This window comes from Odontesthes bonariensis, chromosome 1 (genome assembly GCF_027942865.1).
Source record: "Odontesthes bonariensis isolate fOdoBon6 chromosome 1, fOdoBon6.hap1, whole genome shotgun sequence".
In the NCBI taxonomy this organism is placed as follows: domain Eukaryota; kingdom Metazoa; phylum Chordata; class Actinopteri; order Atheriniformes; family Atherinopsidae; genus Odontesthes; species Odontesthes bonariensis.
The window spans coordinates 12,311,926-12,334,572 of record NC_134506.1 but is presented as its reverse complement, the minus strand read 5'-3'; the positions used below and the strand labels follow the sequence as shown (position 1 = coordinate 12,334,572).

Sequence of the window (22,647 nt, the reverse complement as noted above, 5' to 3'; positions counted from 1 at the left end):
CATCCAAATGAATATGAGGTGTCAGGGTGGTAACCCATCCTAACTTTTTCCTCAGAAGGCCATTACTCTCATTTCTCTCCCACCCCTGGTGACTTTCTTTCCACCCCAGTGTTCTCTCCCCCCTGGAGACAAGTTGTTCTATGTCATGCCATGAGTCTCCTTTTGCTTTAGTTAAGGACATATGGGGAGTGCTCATATTCCATTGTAGTCGTTTTGACTCTTCAGGTATAAGTACACTGCAACCTGTTTTCCCCTTGCCATCTGTGTAGATTGCTCTGATGGTCACTCTTTGTGGACCTAGTTTGGAAAACTGCTTGTCAAATGTTTTATCAGGCCCTGTTGTATCTTTATACCTAATTGTGACATGAAGTTCTTCAGGTTTGTGTATGTCGTAAGGCTCGTCCTGTACTGTCTGGGCTAGTGCTAACAGCTGTTGCCCCGTTCCTGCAATATCGGGTGATGACATGTCTAATGACCAGTAATAGTGAGGCACAGATGTGCCGTGTTGGACTAGTACTTGTTCAGGGGAGATTTCATCTGGTCCCACAGCCACCATACCATCAGTGGTTGGTACTATGGAAATCCGTAATTTTGCCATCATTTCTCTTCCTAATAAATTCACAGGGCACTGTGGTGCATACACTACAGGTCCTTTTCCGCTCTGACCAGTTAATGGATCTCTGAACCATAAAGGACATGTCACACTTTGAACATTTACTTGGCCATTTGCTGATTTTACATAAATGTTTTCGTTTGACATTCTAAATCCTACAACTTCTTGTTTAAGTACTGTTTTGTCCGCTCCTGAATCACAGAGAAATGACACTTTTCGTCCATTTACTTCAATGTCTCTTATGGGTTTTTGTTTTTGTGTGGAGAGGCTTAACATTATTTGTGGAATGTCAACCACATACAGGTCGCCTGGAGCAGGCCCTTCCGCAGTGGGCTGCTCCACCTGCTTGCTTCAGCTGGTATAATTGGGGTTGTATGGAGGCTGTGACTCAGATCCTCTGGGGTGGTCACACCCTCCTCCACTATGGCAGTCCCGTGCCAGATGACCAGGCTATTACATTTCCGGCACTTAATTTCTCTTCTGAAACCTGGAGACTGTCTGTTCCAACCCCTTCCTCCACCCCGACCCCTGCTTCTGCCACCTGGGCGTCCCATGTAGAAAATTTGTGAATCACTTGCATCGTCTACAATGAAGGCAGCTGCTGCAGCCTTTTTCTTTTTGCCTGTTATTACATTTTGCGCATGTTGTGCCCAATTCATGCACTCTGTGACTGTGTCCGTTGAGTGATTCACATTGTGTTTTCTGATAAAATCTGAAATTGGGTGAGTAAAGCCAGCCATCAGGGCTTGCTTTAATTGTTGTTGGTAGGGGGTGTCTGCACCCCCTTCTTCTTGCAGTCCACTGTGCTGCCTGAATACAGTTTCCAGGCGGCTCCTGTATTCTAATACATCCTCTGCTTCCTTTTGCTTACACTGAGTGATTTTTATGAGGGGCCGTTTAGGACTTAACTATTGAGACACTCTCACACATACTAATGAAACAGTCATACATTCACAATTGAAACACTCACACATACATACTCTGTAAACCTATGCACGCTCATATATAAAACATTATACACACTCGTCTGAAACACTTACACATACATATGAGAAACACACACGCATACATAAATACTTCCATGTCATATACACATACATATGAAATGCTTGCATGCATACAAGTGAAACATTTATACGTATCTATCTGAAACACTCATGCATTCACAAATGAAAATGTTATATATACATATATTGTTGAACACTTATACCTTCATAAGTGAATCTCTTGCATATGATTACAAAGATATAAAAAGTTTAGATACATGTGCAAGTGTTTCACATATATTTGTATAAATGTTTCAAATGTGTATGTATACGTTTTTCAATTATAAGTGCGTATGCTCTTACATGAGGATGTGCAAGCGTTTCAAATGTATTCATACAAGTAATTTCAGTAGTGACCGTGAGAGCGTTTCAATAGTGTATGTAAGAGCGTTTCAGTAGTATCTATGAATGAAATCTCACTAGCATACGGAAGGTATCTCACTTTCACCGGAAGGCGGAAGTAAAGAGTGCAGAATTTGAACAGCGACAAACTTAGCGCCAGTTCGGTAAAGTTGGAAAGATATTGGCAGATTTGGACTTCCGGGATCAATAACTCAGAAGTGAGACATTGTTAAAACACAAAACACGCATATTTTCAACCGTAGTAAGACAGACAAGGAGCTACAGAGTATGTATGTATGTGTGAGTGTTTCAATAGTGAGTGTGAGAGTGTTTCAATAGTTAAGTCCTAAACGGCCCCTCATAGATTTTGGTGAAGTTTGGTCGCACTCTAAATATGTCCCTCATGCGGCCATACACTGCGTCTCTCTGCTGCGTAAGTGCAGCTGCATCATGGGCTAGTGTTGTGTCATCGTTGATTAACCCTGTAAACTCGCCCCTGACCCGAGCCCAGTCATATGTCAGACACCTCCTAAAGGTGACTTCCATTTCTGAGCCGTTCAGTCTGAATGAATTACAGAGCTGCCTGTGCTTGTTTATGAAATCAACCACATTAACCCTTGCATCAGGCAAACTTTTACAAGCATCAGAACACTCAGCATCAGTCCATGGCCTGAATACGTATGGTTCTGTTTTCATTGTCGTCCACACCAAAGTGTGGATTTGCCACTTCCATCATAGGATAAATCCCCATTGGCGGAGGGTCTGGTCGTGGCCCGCAATTGTTACAATCGTCGCCACCCTCAGCCACTCCGTATCTTTGTTTTAGCACTGTGAGGGACGGGTAGGTCCCAAACACTTCTGGCTTTGGTTTTTGCACTTTTGACCGTGTTTTCATCAAACTCTCTGGCTTACTGAATACTTCCTCTTCTTCTTCTGCCCTTCGTATTTTATGTGCATCTGAAGTGGCTCCAGTTTCATCGTCAGGTTTAATTGCTACCACTGCTTGCAACACTGTCTCATCTCTCCTTTTTTTCCTTCTCTGAGCTTGCTGGAGCCACACTATTGCCATTTGAAGCTGCAATTTTTTTTTCTCTCTCTGCTTTCCTCTCTTACTTGCTACACTCACACAGAGTTTGTCCACCAGCGCCTTACAATCGGCTTCCATCAATTTGCCCTTGAACCCATATTTCTTTTACCATTTGTCCAAACACATAGCACTTTTATTACAGTATATTTACAATCCCCTTCTAGGGCAGGTTTGCTTGTGCCGCCCCCCATTATGTCAACTTGTCGTCTCGTACAGGCAACGTGCCTTTTTAGAGACCTAAAACATTTAATCCACTACTTTGTGCACTTCAACAGACCATGGATTTACGTTAACACCGTTAGGTTTCAGTCCATGCTGCTGCTTCCACTAGTGGCATTCACACTCACACTTGCTCATTCACTCTTTTTACTCTCCCTTACGGCGGAGAGACCTATTTTATCCTCCTTCTTGGCGGAGAAGCCTTTCGTATACGTTTAACCGCGGTTATAGAGTCGCTCTCTTACCTTATTTCAGTGTTGTTTTGTCACTGGAGCTGTCTCTGGATTCCATCAATCGTCGTCCAACGAGGGAAGATCAGACAACTAATCACCGGCCTGGCTACGAATTCACGCCCCAGGTCTTTGTCAGGCCAGGCGTCCTGGACGTCTGGCTGTCGACAGACTTCGGTGTGTCTTCTCCCTCCTCGGCAGACGGCGATGTGTTGGAATCCGGCTCGAAGGACCAAGAAATGTTGGGTCTAAAAGTTAACCCAGCTGGAACACAGTTCACTTAAGACAACCCCAGTGATCAACAAAACACACAGTGCACAAGATTGTATTTTTACTTGCAAGGGGAGCCGGACGGAGTGACAGAACTTACTCCTTCACCCGTGCTCAAACGACTCCATCCGACTTTCCCCGTGTAGTTCTTTTTATTACACAGCTAAGTTACAATCAGCATACGTAAAACAATCTTGTGAGCAAGATGCAACAAATGTTTCACTGGGACATCTAGTTCCTCACGTGTTGAGTTGTTGCACATTCTCCTACATGGGAAGACCAGAGTACCCTGTTTCTCACAGTTCCCTTGAATTACTTTGTATCACACTAAGCAAAGTTCACACACTACATGTCTTTCTATAAAATGTTGTTTACTCAAAATGAAAATCTATATACAGTTTTCCAACAGAAGTGTAAGATGTAGAGTCGTGTGAGAGAGAAAATACACAATCTCACCTTTCAAAGGTTTTAGGTGTCAGGACATGACTCAAATACATATATATTCACTGGTCTGAAAATTAGGTCAATAAAACCTCAGATGAACAGCAACACGTGACATGTTACACCGTGTCATTACTTATTTTTATTTAAAAAAAATATTTTGGGGGATTTTTATGCCTTTAATGGACAGGACAGTTGGAGAGAGACAGGAAGTAGGGGGCAGAGAGAGAGGGGGAAGACATGCAGGAAATGGCCATCTGGTGCGGGACCTGAACCGGGGCCAGCTGCAGCAAGGACTGTAGCCTCTACATGGGGCGCCAGTTTAACCCATTTAGGCCGGGAAAGCATTGCCGCATTTCTACCTTTAAAGCCGGGAGCGCTGTTGCGTTATTCTACCATTAAGGCCGGGAAAGCGTACACGTCTTTTTTCCTGCAAAGGGTTGTTTTGCACCAATTTTCTTCAGATACTTTTATTTTCTTACATTTCTCCATACTTGGCCTACCTGGGGTTGAAAGTCTCGATAAATGCACAGCGTTTTAGCGGGCATATACCGGCTTTAGGAGAATGTGACTCATATTTTGAGCGACAAAAATAAATATATATATATATATATGTATATATATATACATATATATATATATATATATATATATATATATATATATATATATATATATATATATATACATACATATATATATGTTAGATCGATTCTTTAATTGGAAGCTCAAGAACAAGCCGGAGTAATCTCAAGTTAAATGAAGTCTTTATTTCTGGCAACAAATGAAGTATCTCAGCGCTGGACTCGGTATGACAGAACTCTCGCAGGAAATCCGTCAGACAGAAATATTTTAATATTTCAAGATCACAATAATCTTCCAATTTAGAACTACAATAAAAAAAAAATAAAAAAAATAAAATACACTTCAATTGGATACTTTTTAAATTTATTTTCCCAAGCCACGCGGAGCTGCAGCATAAGGATGAAAGAGCCGCATGCGGCTCCGAAGCTGCGGCTTGCCGACCCCTGATGTAGCAGAAAGGTGTGATTCTTACAAACTCAGTGTACCGAGTATATAACGTAAACTCACTTTGAAGTAGTGCAGCAGGTCTCTGCATGTGAGTTTTCTCCTCCAATTTCTTTTTCCACCAGATTTTCAGGTGACAGAAGTGCTGGGATGCGGTTAACCAGTACCCAGGCTCCGCCCTCGCAGTGACGCAACACCTTCGGCTCTGCTGCACTACCTCAGGCAAATTGCTTGTTCAGGTTGATTCGAGTTCCCCCTGGCAGGGGAGCTCCACCCACTTTGTCGGGAAGCAATCAACTTTGAGCAGCGCCAACGGCCCAGGGTAGAGGCGTGTTCAAGGTAGTGACGTGGTTGAACTGCGACTCAACCCATGGATTGTACACGGAAGCGCTTCATTCAATATCAACATGGAGCAGCGTCAAGCTTTTGACACTGCTGTAGATGCTGTAATGAAAGTGTTCGACGGGAGATTCTCGTTAAAAATCGAGCAAAGAACAACCCTTGAATCATTTCTTGACAGGAAAGATGTTTTCGCCTTGCTCCCTACTGGCTTTGGTAAGAGTTTAATTTACCAGTTAAGGGCGGTTTATACTTTCGACGCATAGCCTCTGCAACTGTCAAATCTGTCTCTGTGCGCGACCACGCCCCCCGCGCAGAGGGTCTGCACCCGTCGTCGCGCACCTCAAAAAAATCCTGACTACACGTCGGACGGACGCAAACCCACGCAGAGCTCAAGCGGAAGTGCGCAGACAAAAAGCAGCTGTGATTGGTCCTTGGTATGCCTTTCCGGTTGTCTGTGTGACCACCTACGCTTCCTCCTTTGCATTTTCGCCAACTCCAATAAAAGAAGCTGTTCTTCTTCGATGTCGAGCAACTCCAGATCCATATCTTGCATACACGCCATTGTTGTTTTGAAAGATAAACATTTCCGTCGGCGCCGCCGAAGTTCTCGTCACCGCCCACCGAAATTCTCGCTAGTTCGCGAATACTTTTGGGGGGAAACTGCTGTGCGTTCCTATAAATTCCAGACCGAGGGCGCAGATGCATAACAGCAAAACTGGTTCGCGACCAGACCCAAGCGACAATTGATGTGCGCAGTTGCAGAAGTATAATTCACCCTTTAGCCCCGCTGGTAGCTAAATCAATGGGGCGCGTTACATACGTCAGAGGAAAGAGTGGTGTGATTGGCTTAAGCTTAGGCACAGCCTTTTCTGGCCTCAACCAGTAGCAACCCGAGGGAGGCGGGTTGACCAGGCCATTTCGAATCGTATTCGTTATTGTCTTGGTCAGACCAGAATCTCGAAGAGATTTGAAAGTCGATGTTAATCAGGCTAGTTAACCAGCACTTTCTTGAACTCCACATCGATATCTTAGACAACGCACATATCAGCAAATGTCACTGCTTAAACAAGGTTTTAATGCTTCAACAAATGCTGCTGGAAGCCTGTTTGAAATCAGCATTAGGCTGCTATGCCAGGTTTCTTAGTGACAGCAGTCTGCAAGTGTTTTGGGCAGATTATGTGGAATAACAGCCATGTTTTCTACATACAGGAAAAAAGACGTGTACGCTTTCCCGGCTTTAAAGGTAGAAATGCGGCAATGCTTTCCCGGCCTAAATGGATGAACCCACTACGCCACCGACCACCCCAGTCATTACTTATTCAACTCAACCAAAATGCAGGAGCAGTGTGTAAGTCCACCCTGTGATTCAGTAACTTGTAGACCCAGCATTAGCAGCAGGAACTTCATGTAATCCTTTTCTTGTGTAACGGGGTCCTCGCCAGCAGGCAGTGCTGCCTCCTCACCTGGGGAGGCTATTTAGGTGCGCCGGTAGCAGGATTCGTCCTTTCTCTTCCTCTGCCGGGTCATTGGGAACTCAGCCAGTGTGAGGGGACGCCTGGCTTCCGTGCTCAGTCGCCACTGAATAGACGAATCCGTTGCTGTACAGCGTTCCACGATTGCAGCGCAAACGCAGGGGCACTGATCACTAACACAAGGCGTGTATATTTTCGGCTGATTGGCGGACGGGGATACGCGGCTCGTCGGGCGTCCTCAGACTGATAAAGGGACTGTCGCTGTTTTTTTCTCCCCATAAAAGGAGTTTGTTAGGACGGGCTTTTGTTTTATTTTATTTCTTTATTTGTTTATTTGTTTTAAAACCTTAGTATCGTTAGAGGGCATCATTCATTCTTTTATTTGATATTGAGCAACTTATTCCTCAGACTGCCATGTTAGACTAATTGTACATTTTGGGGCGCTTTTGTTTTGCTGTGATTTGAACTGTTTTAAGCACCTTATCTGTGTGTAGTGTGAGACGTGTATTGGTGCCATATTTTAACTAGTGTTTTGGGTCCTAAATGCATAAAACTGATATCTAGGATTGGCGGCCTGAGGAGTTACTGCCTGCATTGCTCCGATACTATTTTTATTTATCCTATCTGTGTCCAAATCATTTCTAATAAAAATTGTAATTTATTGATAGACGCATCTCTCTGTTGTCCTGTTTATTCTGGACACTTACCTGGAGTATAGTGGATTAGGAGGGTTGAACACATTTATTCCACCTTCGACACTTTACCATACTACACTTGTATTTTGCGTGTTCTCATACTCTTGCTTTGTTGAGGAGGAATTTTGGTCCAGCTCTTCTTTTTTTGGGGGGGGGGGCTTTTTATGCCTTTAATGATAGAACAGTTGGAGAGAGACAGGAAGCAGGGGGCAGAGAGAGGGGGAAGACATGCAGCAAAGGGCTGTCTGGTGTGGGACTTGAACTGGGGCCTGCTGCAGCGAGGACTGTAGCCTCTGTACATGGGGCGGCTGCTTAACCCACTACGCCACCGACCGCCCTGGTCTAGCTCTTCTTAATGCTTAATGCAGCTCATTCCAGAGCCTTGGGGCAGCAACAGAAAATGCTTGGTCCCCCCTGAGCTTCCGCCTTGTTTTAGGAACCCTCAGGAGCAGCTGATCAGCTGACCTGAGGGTTCGACTGGGTGTATGAGGTGTTTGTGCTGATATGCTGTGTTTGGTTTCTTCCAAACATGGCGCTGTACATTATTTGGAAACATCCCAACATTGGTCTCATCTGTCGAACGGGACACAGTTCTAGAAGTTTTGTTGTTGTGTTAAATAATGTCCCGATATGTAAAATCCGTCTGTGTTTAGCATGTGGTTCAATGTTACAATAATGTAATGGCAAACTCAACTCGTTAATGTGTATAAAATACCTTTTTTATTTGTACATGATGTAATGAAAGACATTATTTTTCTATGCTGTTAATCTGTCCGTTTGTTCCTTCTTTGATTCACATCTAATGACAAGAAAAAATTCAATGCAGATATGTGATTTTATGCACATGCTTATAAAAGCAGGGTTTAATATTACAAAAATCTGTAAACCTGATAATATGCATTGTTATATAGGCTGAAACTGATATATTCATATACGATGGTTGTTTATTTCATGAAATGACAACAAAAATAATATCTACACTATATTCAGTTATTGTTGTAATTAAAGGAAAGAAAAATTAAAAAAAAGCACACTGCATGTCCACTCGGCAACAGCACAAACTATTGGCGTGTTCTGTCCTCTGGTGGTGGAAACGGCACAAACACCTGACAACATGTTCTCATACTTTAGTCCTGACAAAGAGACTGACTTTTTAATGAGAGAGTGAAATATGCGAGCCTGATGACCTATTCCATTCATTCTCAGTTATCTGTTGAAAGATCGTCTCACAATAAACTGACATTTTTTATGAGAAGGAAAGGTTATAAGCGAGATTAGAGTCGAGCAGTAACTACATTACAGCACGTCTCTTTCACAGAGAACATGACAGCTATGAAGATAATCATACTGATTGTGAACTTGTCTTTAATGTCAGGTGTGTTTCCAGAGCCACTTAAAACAGCTGTAATCAAACTTCTGCTTAAAATCTTGACAAGACACAAATGAACAACTACAGGCCTATCTCAAATCTCCCATTTTTAAGTAAGATCATTGAAAAAGCGGTTTTTCAACAGCTTAATTACTTTTTAAAACAAAATAACTGCTATGATACCTTCCAGTCAGGTTTTAGACAGCACCACAGCACTGAGACTGCTCTGACCAAAGTGTTTAATGACATATGTCTGAATACAGACGGTGGAAAAATGTTAGTCTTAGTTTTACTAGATCTCAGTGCTGCATTTGATACAGTTGACCACAATATATTACTGAAACGACTGGAAAACTGGGCGGGTCTTTTCGGAATTGTTATAAACTGGTTCAAAACGTACTTAGAGAACAGGAAGTACTTTGTGTCAATAGGTAACTTTACATCTGAGCACACAAGAGTCACATGTGGAGTTCCCCAAGGTTCCATCCTGGGACCTCTTCTGTTTAACATGTACATGCTCCCACTGGCACAGATTATAAAAAAAACAACAGAATAAACTACCAAAGCTATGCAGATGTCACGCAGATATATATTACAATGTCACCAGGAGACCGAGGCCCTGTACAGGCTCTTGGTAAATGCATTGAAGAGATTAATGACTGTATGTGCCACAACTTTCTCCAGCTAAACAAAAACAAAACTGAGGTAATTGTCTTTGGAGCCAAAGAGAAACGATTACAGGTCACCACAGAACTTCAATCTATACATCTAGAAACTACCAACCAGGCCAGAAATCTGGGTGTGGTGATGGACTCGGACCTAAATTTGGAAAAACACATTAAGGCAGTAACAAAGTCAGTGCAGGCTATCACAAACTATCGTAAACAAACTATCACCTTAAGAATGTATCAAGGTTAAAGGATCTGATGTGTCAGCAGGACCTGGAAAAACAGCATCTTTACAGGTCTACCTAAAAAGTCAGTTAGACAACTGCAGCTCATTCAGAACTCTGCTGCTCGAGTCTTCACTAAGACCAAAAAAGTGGACCACATCAGTCCAGCTCTGAGGTCTTTACACTGGCTGCCTGTCCATCAGAGGATAGACTTTAAAGTTCTGATGCTGGTCTATAAAGCCCTGAATGGTCTAGGACCAGAATACATCAGTGACCTCCTGACCCAGTATGAACCTTCCAGACCCCTCAGGTCATCTGGATCTGGTATTTTATCAGTTCCCAGAGTCAGAACCAGACATGGAGAAGCTGCATTCAGCTTCTATGCTCCACATGTCTGGAACAAACTCCCAGAAAGCCTCAGATCAGCTGAAACACTCAGTGTATTTAAGTCCAGGTTGAAGACACACCTATTTTCAGCTGCGTTTGAATAAAGCTTAAAACTTAATCACGTTTCTGCAAAACGTTTCCACAAAACTACTGATTTTATATTGTTCTTATTTCTTTCTTTATGTTTAAAATTTAAATCATGCTTTTTATTTATCTGATTTTATCTATTGTTCTTATTCTTTCTTTTTTGTTTAAAATTTAAATCATGCTTTTTATTTCTACTGTTTTAATGTCTCTGTAAAGCACTTTGAATCGCCTTGTAGTTGAATTGTGCTATACAAATAACCTTGCCTTGCCTTGCCTTGCCTTGCATGAAAGCTGACGTACTCATCCTCACTAACAAAAGGCACGGCTCAGTCTGCTGGGCTGAGGCCAGAAACACTGCAGTCTTCATGTGATCTTATCTCATGATTCACGTTTAAAACCCCAATTTCAAAGAATGACTCTGTGTAAAATGTAAATATTAACTGTAGAAAAAAACCACGATGGCAAAAATAATAGCATTATTATTATCACTCTGATTGTTATTTTAAACTTATAAATTAGAATTTAGAGAACGTAGAAAACTTGCCAGGTGTTGAAAGTGAGACATGAAAAATACGAGCTCATCTTGAAATCGATGGCAGCCCCCTCTGTCACACATCAGTTGCGCCTTATAGGCCACGGGTATGTCTCAACTTCAAAGGCCTGTTTCACTTGTTTACTTCTGTACAACAAAAGGTCCAGCTGTCCCAGTTTGAAAAGGCAAAGGTGAAAGAGGCTAAAAACATCTTTAAAAGAATAAGGACGTGGCCATGTTTTCAACTGGTGAAAGGTGCGGACTGCAGGAAGGCCAGTCCAGCACCCGGACTCATGCAGTATGAAGGCATGCTGATGAAAAACATGCAGTATGCAGTTTGGCATTATCATGCTGAATGATACAAGGCCTTCTCTGAAGAGACATCTTCTGAATGGGAGCATACGCTGTTCTAACACCTGTATGTACCTTTCTGCACTGATGTTGACTTTCAACATATGCAAGTTGTCAGTTCCATAGGCATTAATGCACACAAACTTATTTAAAGCTCATCCAACAGAAACAACCGAATTAAGCTTTGGGCTGCAGCACAACAACGGTTTGATGATGCAGCTGTGTCATGCGCTGGTTTACAATAACGGTTCTGAAGCGATCTTAATGATCATCATAAAATGACTGGGGATCATCTATTACCCAGGAAAAGGAACCATGTTACAAATAGAAAATACATTTATTAAAACTAATTATATTATCTAAAAAAATCATTCTTCCTGGTCATATGAGTTTTTATTTCCACTGAGACTGGTTTTGGTTTTGGGAGTCCTGTTGTTGAGCTGCAGTATCAAAATCAAAGCAAATCAAATTTATTTATATAGCACATTTCATGTACAAAACAATTCAAAGTGCTTCACATGAAATAAAAGCATTGCAGCAGGGAGTGGAAGAAGCATTAAAAATACATAAAATAATATAAAGAGAAACAAGTAAAATAATTTAAATTAATTTAAAAATGAGCAACAGTCAAGATAAATTAAAAGATAGTGTGCAGATTTTATGCATAGACACATGAGAAAAGAAATGTTTTTAACCTGGATTTAAAAATGTCTACATTTGGTGAAAGTTTAATCTCCACTGGCAGTTTGTTCCACTTGTTTGCGGCATAACAGCTAAAGGCTGCTTCTCCACGTTTAGTCTGGACTCTGGACTGGACCAGCTGACCTGAGTCCTTGGATCTAAGAGCTCTGCTGGGTTTATATTCTCTGAATATATCACAGATGTATTTTGGGCCTAAACCGTTCTGGGATTTGTAAACCATCAGCAGGCTTTTAAAATCTATTCTATGACTGACTGGAAGCCAGTGTAAAGATTTTAAAACTGGTGTGATGTGTTCAGATCTCTTAGTCCGGGTTAAAACTCTCGCAGCAGCGTTCTGGATGAGCTGCAGATGTTTAATGCTCTTTTTGGGAAGTTCAGTTAAAAGAGCATTACAGTAATGGAGTCTACTGGAGATGAATGCATGGATGAGTTTCTCCTGGTCTTTTTGGGAGAGGAAAGCTTTAATTCTGTTGATGTTTCTGAGATGGTAAAAAGCTGCCTTGGTGACAGCTTTGATGTGGCTGCTGAAAGTCAGATCTGAGTCTATCAACACTCCGAGGTTACGAACTTGGTCAGTAATTGTAAGGGCCCGAGTCTCAAGATATTTACCAACACTGACCCTCTTCTCTTTGCTACCAAACAGAATGATCTCAGTTTTGTCTTCATTTAATTGTAGAAAATTCTCTCTCATCCAGGTGTTTATTTCCTCCAAACACTGACACAGTACGTCTGCTGGGCTGCAGTCGTCCGGTGACAGAGACACATAAAGTTGTGTATCGTCTGCATAATTGTGATAACTGATGTTAAAGTTCTGGAATATCTGACCCAAAGGGAGCATATACAAGTTAAACAGAAGAGGTCCAAGAATTGACCCCTGGGGGACTCCACAAGTCATGGCCACTCGCTCAGATTCATAGCTGCCAATTGTAACAAAATAACTCCGGCCTTCTAAGTAGGACCTGAACCAGTTAAGGACCGCTCCAGAAAGTCCAACCCAGTTTTCCAGCCTGTGCAACAGGATTCTGTGATCTACAGTATCAAACGCAGCGCTGAGGTCCAACAGAACCAGGACTGAAACATTACCAGAATCAGTATTCAACCTGATGTCGTTTAACACTTTGACCAGAGCTGTTTCAGTGCTGTGATGACGTCTGAAGCCTGATTGAAAGTTATCAAGACTTCCACTTTCATTCAGAAAGTCGTTGAGCTGGTTAAATACAATTTTCTCAATAATCGTGGATATAAAAGAGAGTTTAGAGACAGGTCTGTAGTTGTTCATCATAGAGGCGTCAACAGTTATCTTCTTTAAGAGTGGCTTAATGGCAGCTGTCTTTAGTGACTTGGGAAAAATGCCTGATGCCAGTGAGCTGTTAACTATTTGTAGGAGATCACTTTCTACTGAGGAAAAACAGTTTTTAAAAAGTCGTATGGTATTATGTCCAGAGTGCAAGTTGTTGATTTCAGCTGCCGAACTGTTTCCTCTAGGATTTTTAAATTAACAATATTAAATTGTGACATAACGGCAGAGTTATTTCTAGGTTTTAGACACAGATTAGTTTTCTTGTTTGTCTGTGTGGCATGAATGTTTTGTTTAATTGTTTTGATTTTTTTGGCTAAAAAAGTTGGCAAATTCGTTGCATTTCTCTGTGGAGAGGAGTTCTGGGTTTGACTCTTTAGGAGGATTTGTGAGTTTTTCAACCATAGCAAACAGAGTTGGAGAATTGTTGACATTCTTATTAATGATTTCAGATAAATGCAGCTGTCTGGCCTTGCACAGCTCATTGTTATAACTACGCAGGCTTTATTTGTACAGCTCATAGTGAATCTGATGTTTTGTTTTCCTCCATTTACGTTCAGCTTTCCTGCATTTTCTTTTCATGTTTTTGACCGTAGTGGTGTTTCTCCATGGGGTTTTCTGTTTGCTCAAGGTGCTCTTGATTCTAATCGGTGCAACAGCTTCCATTACATTCAAAATTTTTAAGTTGAAATGATCCAGCAGTCCTTCAACAGACTCTGCGCTCATTGTTGGTAACATAGCTATGGCCTCCCTAAACTGAGCACTCTTTTTCTCATTAATGTCTTCTTAACTGAGAAGCTGGTTGTTTAAACATTCTGAGTGATCAATAAATCAAATAAAATACAAAAATGGTCAGACAAGGCCAAATCAATAACCACAACAGAAGAAATATCAACACCTTTAGAACTGACCAGGTCCAGAATGCGTCCTCGAAGGTGGGTAGGTTCTGTTACATGTTGCCACAAACCAAACATGTCCAGCACAGAAGAAAATTCTTTGGCATTACCATCCGTCATATTATCCATGTGAATGTTAAAATCCCCGGTCGAGATAAAATGGTTAAAATCAGTCGAAATAACAGACAACAATTCAGAAAATTCATCAATAAAACTTGCACAGTATCCTGGAGATCTGTAAATGATTAAGAACCGGATTTTAGGAACACCCTTTAAAATAAAACTCAGATATTCAAAAGAAGTGAATTCCCCAAATGAGATATCTTTACACTGGAATGTATCTTTAAATAAGGCAGCTTCTCCCCCACCTTTCCTACCATTTCGGCATGTATCCATAAAACTAAAATTTGGAGGGGCTGTTTCATTAAGAAGAACAGATTAGATAGATTCACCTAGCAAGTTGACTGTTTTCGATTTCTTCTTTTACTAGGGCTGGGGGTTGTTTGCCTCGCTGCTGTGTCTAATCTTCAGTCTAATCTGTACAGTCATGTTTGGGTTTGCCGTCCCAACAGCATGATGTAAGTGTGCACCAAGTAATCTGCATCCAGTTCGATTTGGATGCAAGCCATCAGCTCTGAAACGCTCCTTACAGTTCCAAAAGATATTAAAGTTATCAATGAACTTAATCCCATGGGCGATGCATGCATTTGACAACCATGTGTTTAGGCCAAGAAGTCTGCTGAAAAGTTCAATTCCATTACCCACAGTAGGCATGGGGCCTGAAATGGAGACCCGGTGTGCTCCATAGTGACACAGTCTCTCCAACCGCAGAGAAAAATCCTTCTTCAGGATCTCAGAGCCAGTCTTCCTTCTCAGAATATCACAAGACCCTGTGTGGACAATGATCCTCATGCCATCTGGATGAGTAGACAGAATGGTCGGCAAAATATCTATCAGGACTGATGTATCAGAAAAAGTTATATTTTCCGATGCTGTGTTATAGAGCCCCCGATTAGAATGGTGTCTATTCCTTTTTGTGTGGAGGTGTCAATCGCTTCTGTAGTCCTCACCTTGGTTGTGGGATTTGGGCTTCTCCTGATGATCTGCCCTTGGCTGAGTTTTGGGGCCATTTCTCTTGTCTTCATGTTTGCATTACATTCATCGTCACACACTCTATTTGAAATCAACGGATTGTATCTATTATGTAATGGAACTTCAGGTGGCGGAGTGAGTGCTGGAGGTTTAGGTTTCGTGCTGGATTTACCTCTGCGACGGACAACATGAGACCAGATCCTGGCTGGGGTTGATGACTTTGGTTTGGCACCAACACTGTTCCAGTGGGAGATGTCAGTCGTACCGTCCGGTTTGGGAGCTTCACGAGATATTCCAGTGTCATTTGGACACATCCAGGGAAGTGTGTCAGCCAGGTCTGCAGTGTGAGATTCCACATCAGCTGTGATCCCGTGTAGAAAGATCTGAGTTAGTCCTTTGGCACATGAAGGCTCCACAGCCTGCACAGGAGCTATAATAGAGTCAATAAATTCCTCGTTGTTACCAATGTCTGCAGCGTTTCAATCCTCTTCTCGAGCTGTGTTATCTTCACAAAGAGTTGCTCACACTGTGTGCAGCTCACTGATACTGCAGGGTTAGGAGACATTGTTCTGTCCGATTCTCTTTGTAAACAGGAGCGCTAATACCGTTTACAAATAAACAATTAAAAGAAAAAGAATAAAATCATAAAATCATAAAATCATATCCAAGACTTGTGGAAAGAAGTAGAATGATTTAAAAGCGAATAAAGCAGTAAGCAGCAGGAGGAAGCAGAGACACGTCGGCACTCTTCAGAAGCAGGAAGTAGAAGTTTTTATGGCCCATCTGTGCTCCAAAATCATGCTCAGCAGAACTTTACTGCGATAACCAGCTGAGGGTTAACACCAGGATGGGGCTAACATCACAGAAAGGATTTGCATCAGCTTGAAGCTGAATTCATTGAGACCCATTTTTGGCCAAAAACACGTCACATGACCTGCAACTACTATGGCAGCATTATTCGTTAGTGTTATTTGTGGGGTAGCACAGGACTGATAATGAAAACTTGACCACTGGAGACTGTTAAGGAAAAGAATGTTGACTATGCAGTCATTGAGCTCTTTATTAGGAACATCATATAAATACTGAGTGGAATTTCCCAAGTTCATGGCATTTGTGGCAAGAATTCAGCAAGATGCCGATTTTTTTACCCTCTTGTCTTCAGAGATTTTGGGGAAGCTGTTCCCTGTGCAGCACCATATTGAGTAGAATCTCAGAAGATTCACAAATTCTCTGATTATCCCGTAGAAGTGGCGCTGTCACCATTCACTGCCACAGGAATAGACAAACAGTGATTTAACCCAGTGTGGCTGAAGTGAGACTAAGCTGAAAACGCCACAGTCTAAGCTGTCCTTTAGATATGTGCCGTTCAAACTGAAATGCTACGCTGTTAAAGGTTTCTGTGGTCATATCAGAGTAATTCTACCGCAGACATAGTTTAGATCCTGCCTTCCTCATTAGATGTACTGATGCTCATATAAACTGGGCACTTACAGTAGCCAAGTAATGCCCTGAATTCAGGCAGAATTGATTCTCGAATCACTAATCTCGTATCATTAGCTTGCTGTCACTTGAGAATTCAATATAAAAACAATCTGTGCTGTCAGGCTGGAACATGCTGACACCTTAAAAAACAGCATGCTGTAACCATTATGACCAGCTGAGATGCGCAGTGCTGTAATTGGTTTGATGGGCATATTCTCCACCAAACATTTTGGTTTTACAGTCAGCTGCTGGGGTTTGTTGACGAGCCTCGTGCTCTGCAGTCACACCAGGAATGAGGCCTGTCTCCGGTGAGTCGGCGTACTGCTGTTGCCCCGCTCCGTTCGTCAGCAGGGCTCTGCTTTGTGGTTTCAGCCTAATCCAGCAGGGCTGAGAGGTAATGTTAGGTTAGTGCCTGATGATCAGTGTGCCTCTGCTCAATAGAAACTATTACTTTGCAGTATTTGCAAATCTGCTAAGCAAGGCACACCTTGTTCCAGAGCAAGGAAAAGAAACAAGGCTCACAACGGTGAAAAATCTGTTTTATTACTTACACAACAAAGTCATAAAATTAGCACTGCCCCCAGAATATTCTGATACGTACCAAATATAATACTAATACAAAAACAAAGCCAAGGAAATATAAATATATTTGCATTTCTATGTGTCTAAAAAATTACACGAAAGAATACAAATCCCTTCCTTCCTACATAAATACCTTTAATCAATACCACCATCTCCTTCAAATAAATCACTGTCATTTTGAACATATCAAACATACACATACTTACATTTCCTGTGATAAACGGGTTTACTAAGTGTGTGGATCACTGGTCTTGCATTAAACTAAGAGCTCAGGATTTAGACAAACACACACAAACACAGAGGCCCGGTTTTTATCTGCCTCCTCTAAACCCGTTATGTGTTTAGAACCCATACCACGTATGTCCACTAGATGGCACCATTGACTTTGATCACAACAGTTAAATATTGCAACTTTCCCACTGTTTCATAGTCCTGTAACTCCATTGAACTTGGCAGGTTTTTAAAACCCTGAGACTAGTTTAAAAACACAAATGTGTTAAAAACACACAGGTAAATCTCAATGAGGTCTTTGGCTGCGATGTCAAACTAAGGTGCATTAGAGCATTTTTAAAGGGTTGTTTTTGCCACTCCGTTTACTTTCCTAAGTTTACTGTTTACTGTGAGTTTGGTTCACAAACTAGGAGAAAACAAAGGGAGAAGCGTCTGGAGAGCCTGACCCAGATAACCGTTTTCCTCCTCTGTGCTGCAAATGCAGGCACAGGCACTCCTGCAGGTAGAAATTTCAGCAGTAGAAATCCAGCCCGTGCTTGTGCTGATGGTGGGAGGAAGCGGCGCTCTCATCTGAAGCCTGAGCTGGGCAGCCAGGAGAGGCTTTGCCACAAAGTGCCCAGCTGTGCAGGTCATCGCTCACTTTTGAGTCCAGCAGAGTCTCCCTCATCTGCTGGTTCTCCCTTGTTGCTGCCTGCCACACCACCTCCAGCTCCTCCTCTACCTCCCTGAAGGAATGAAGAAAATCAGAGTCAATGCAAGGAAATCAAGTCTTATTCACACTGTCTCACAACCCAAATGTCTCGCACCGCAGGAAAAACACAGGAATACCAATTCCTGTGTTTTTCCTGTGGTGCGAGACATTTGGGTTGTCAGGCGTCACCCCTCCGGAACATCTCTGGAACATTTCCAGACTGCTGTGTAAAAAAAAAACAAAAAACGGTACAGATGAATGCTACAGCAGCTTTAGTAATAGCTCATTTGCCCTTAGAGCATCTGCCTATTTCTACTGTGAATCTAGCATCACCATAAAGGCTACCACAGACAAAAGGTGACCCTGTTGGGAAACAATCTGCAGCAGAATGCATCAGCTCATTTCCCGATTATTTGTAAAGAAATGCCTGAAGCGTCGCATGCTGTGATTTAATTAAACAGGCCTGCAGCAGTGACAAGAGACAGCTCTGGTGTTTTTTTTTTTTTTTTAAAGCTACATCAGTATCCAGGGCATGCTCTGACAAGTGAGGTAACACGCAACGTCACTCTGACTGGCTGTGCTCAAACCTGGTTAAACACTTGATTGGATTAAACAGCACTGATCTCACAAGAACACACAAACTCTGATTACCAAGTGGCCGGCACCTTCAGCTATTATAAGAAAGCACAAAGCTTGTTAAAAATCCCTGTGCCTGGTGGCTGAAAGTCCCACGAACCACAACACTCTCCTCCGTCTCAGAACGGATTGTTCAACTGAAGCACGGCAGCACTCCCTCAAATGAACTCACCAGGCACAGCGCAGGACAAACCATCCCTAAATTAAGTCGTCGGGGCTCAGTCTGGTTGCTGTTGCATTGCACTCAGATGACATGACAGCTGCAGAGGGGCACGATTGCTAAAGACTTCACACTCTCAAACTGAAATAAATCAAACTTAGCTTTTCTGAAGTATTCCACCAGAACAGGCAGATGAGACTGGTTTGACGTTCAGGTCGCTGAACAGGTCACTTTAGCAGCTTAAGACGAAACTTTTCCTCCAAAGTTTAACTCTTAAATTTGATTGCATTTAGCTTTTACTGCATAATTCTGCTTTTAAAAATAAAATAAAAATCCTCCAGATTAAAATCAAACTTTTTCTTTTGGGCAAGACTATTCAACAACTTCATTAAAAACAGAGCAAATGTAAAAGACAAAACAGTACGAAACCTCACACGATCACAATTCACATCATTAAAACACAAAAGGGCCTTTATATCACTCAGCGTCTGGTCCCCAATTACTCACTTCTCCAACTTACTGTTAAATAGTTGCACACAACTGAGACAGAGGAGTTTGTTCACACTGTAATTAAAGTTCAAATGTAGCCTGTCTCTAGGGTTTCAGTTGTGCCGTAAGTTCTCATGAATACTTCATCATAACTTTGGTGCAGCTTGTTGGTTGCAGCGAGCACAATCTCATCTCCGAAAACAGTTGTGACACGGTGTAGAATGTAGATGTAAACAGATCATGCGCATCATCTAAACGATATACCTCACTGAAAACAGGAATGAGAACAGCAGATAGAAGAGTGCATCAATATTCCCACTTACATGCTCCAGAGGATACTTTGTTTAATGAGTCACACCCACAGTACATCCTCCCATGCAGCTGCAGTGTTTCCACCCATCTTCATCTTTATCATATCTATATTCCTCAAAACTTTTTTTTTTCTTTACTGCAGCCCTCCTGTTCTGCACTGACCTCCACAGGAGCTGGGGTTGCCAGATCTTGTGACAGAAAAAAGCAACCTAATCCCTGTGGGAGATCATCTTACGTGTAAGTAAAGCTGAATTCACAGCACAGGCATCTGTCGGCTACTCGTGGTGATTTTGTCAGATGAGATGTTGCAGTCATAAAATTAAGATTTCAGTAGAGCAGAGCATCATTTTAGAAATGTTTTAAGAGACGTGGGCTTAATGGGCTGGTGTTCACTTCAAGGACAATATCTGGTAAGTTTAGCCATCTGAGAAAAGCAGCAGAATAACAGTGACAGAGTAATAATGAGAGCAACTTTATGGTTTTACTGCTTTGAAAAAAGAGGCAACTTTGGAGCATATGTGGAGCAAACAAGAGTGATTTGAATCCCATCCCCCTTATTTCTTGTTTTGACAAGCTAAAACTCAATAATTAAATTTTTTCTAGTGTCACGGAAATGCACTTACAGTCTTGTTGCTTTCTGACAAGCAGCATATGTGTTCCAAAACCTGTATCATTCAGCATCCGAGGCGCCACCAGTTGTGCAAGTCACCTGTAATGTGCACTGCTGCACTCACCTGTCATCTCTGATGCTGCCCTCTGAACTCTGTGCTGACAATAAGATTTCAATTTCCCTGAGGGAACCTCCCAAAGGGACTAATAAAGTCGTCTATCTATCTATCTATCTATGATGGCTTTTCTTTTCCCTTTCCTTTTTAGGCTGAGAAACATAGCATCCGTTATTGCCACGAAAATCTAAAATATTTGATTCATCAGCTCACAAGAGAGTGTTCCACTTTAAACTCTCTTGTTTTAACAAGATTTGTGATCTTAAGAAGTGTTCTTGAGCCCATGTAGTCATTTTCAGTAGAGTCATGTCTGCTTTAACCAATAAAGACCCAAAGCACCTTGAAAAGATTTGAATTGGTATCCTCGCATACTGCTTTAGTTCCTAATGGATTAAGTTATTGCACACCTGAAGATCCCAGTCATTCAGTGCTGGTTTTTGGCCTTCTCTCTTTTACACAGACTGAATCTTTAAATGGTATTCTATACAGCAGATGATAATTAGAAAGATTAATCATAAAGAGAGAGAAGGAGAGAAAACACAAAGGAGTAACAGCTCCAGGATATAATTACCCGTGTCTGCTGTTATAATGGCCGTTTCATTAAAGTTGCTCTGTCATAAACTGTCAGCGTGTCAGTTCACACATCATCAGATGAAGCAATCAGCTTCCCCTGTCTGGACCTTCTTAACCGCTTATTATAGTGAGGAAAACCTCAGCCTAACCGTGCATGATGAATGTTGTTCATATATTCCTCTTTTTTCTTATCAAGCCATATGGATTTGTTTCCTGCTGACCATGGCTGCTTTTTCTGCCGAAACATTCACCACGCCATATCCACACCGGTGGCAGAACATAGATTGACTCACATGGATTTTTTTAAAGCAGCTCATGCGTGACTTTAGAGACAAGAAAACTTCCTATTGTTGTTTGGGCTTGAGGACTGGAGGACCTTGAATATATTTCCCTTAGACCTGGAGGAGTTTCAATTTTCTGATTGACTGTGAGAATGATGTGCCTTAGAGTGACTGACATGGACTAAAAACAAAATTCATCCCTTGTCTTCCTTGGGTAACGACCCCCACATATTGTGTGCCAATTACCTCCAACCCAAACAGTTACCCGTGGCAACCGCTCTCACCACTGCTCCCTCATACTGAATAAAAAGAATAATATTGCCGCAGAGAGAGATGGAAAATTCAATAGAAGTGTGCTTTGGCAGGACTGCTGTGACCATAAGACCACGCAGATATAGTCTGACTATACTTACCAAACCGCAAAAAGACTTAGCAGTTGTTCAATTATCCCTGCACACCTCCACTGCAATTACAGTCCGAGTGAGCTGCAGCCGTCTCACTTGGACTATCGCTCTGCAACAGACCGCCTCGCTCCATGCCATTACTGCTCTGTCAGTCCAGCCACAAACCAAGCCATTAACACATTCTAGATAGATTGGGACATATCACTGGGATTACAACTACAGCACAGATCTGATTTTAAATTATCACATCTGGTTATTTTATCTGGCCAAAAACACGTAGCTACTCTCGATGCCATCATATTGATGATATCACTGTGAGAAACTTTGGAATTATTTTTCAACAGTACAAGTCTCCCAAATCAAGTCTTTGGGGCCGCCATCTTTCATCTGGACAGTGTTGTTAAATGCCACCAGCTGAGCCGAAATGCTGCAGTGAGAGTTCTGACAGAGACTTCTGTTAGTCTCCCTGTCGAATCCAGAAAAGGATTTTAGGTCATTCCTCTCACATGTAACGCTCTCACTGACAAAGCTCCATTGTATTTTAATAACTTCAAAGTAGGTTGTACAAACAGAGTTCTTAGAGTGCAGCTTTTTTTTTGTGGTTATGGGTTTTTTTTTTTACTTAAAAGGCCCCGAAATAACTTTTTGCTGTGGATTTGAACATTCTAAAAAAAAAAATCGATTGAAATT

The 22,647-nt window shown here is 41.9% G+C and overlaps 1 protein-coding gene across 1 annotated transcript in view; it reads right to left on the bottom strand.

The window, feature by feature from the left end:
- Window positions 1-17,406: 17,406 nt before the first annotated feature.
- Window positions 17,407-22,647, bottom strand: part of cep89 (centrosomal protein 89) — a 50,494-nt gene continuing 45,253 nt past the window's right edge. The window contains exon 18 of the mRNA XM_075472509.1: window positions 17,407-18,411. Within this exon, the coding sequence (XP_075328624.1) occupies window positions 18,198-18,411 (214 nt within the window). The 3' untranslated portion in view covers window positions 17,407-18,197. The remainder of the gene's footprint in view (window positions 18,412-22,647) is intronic.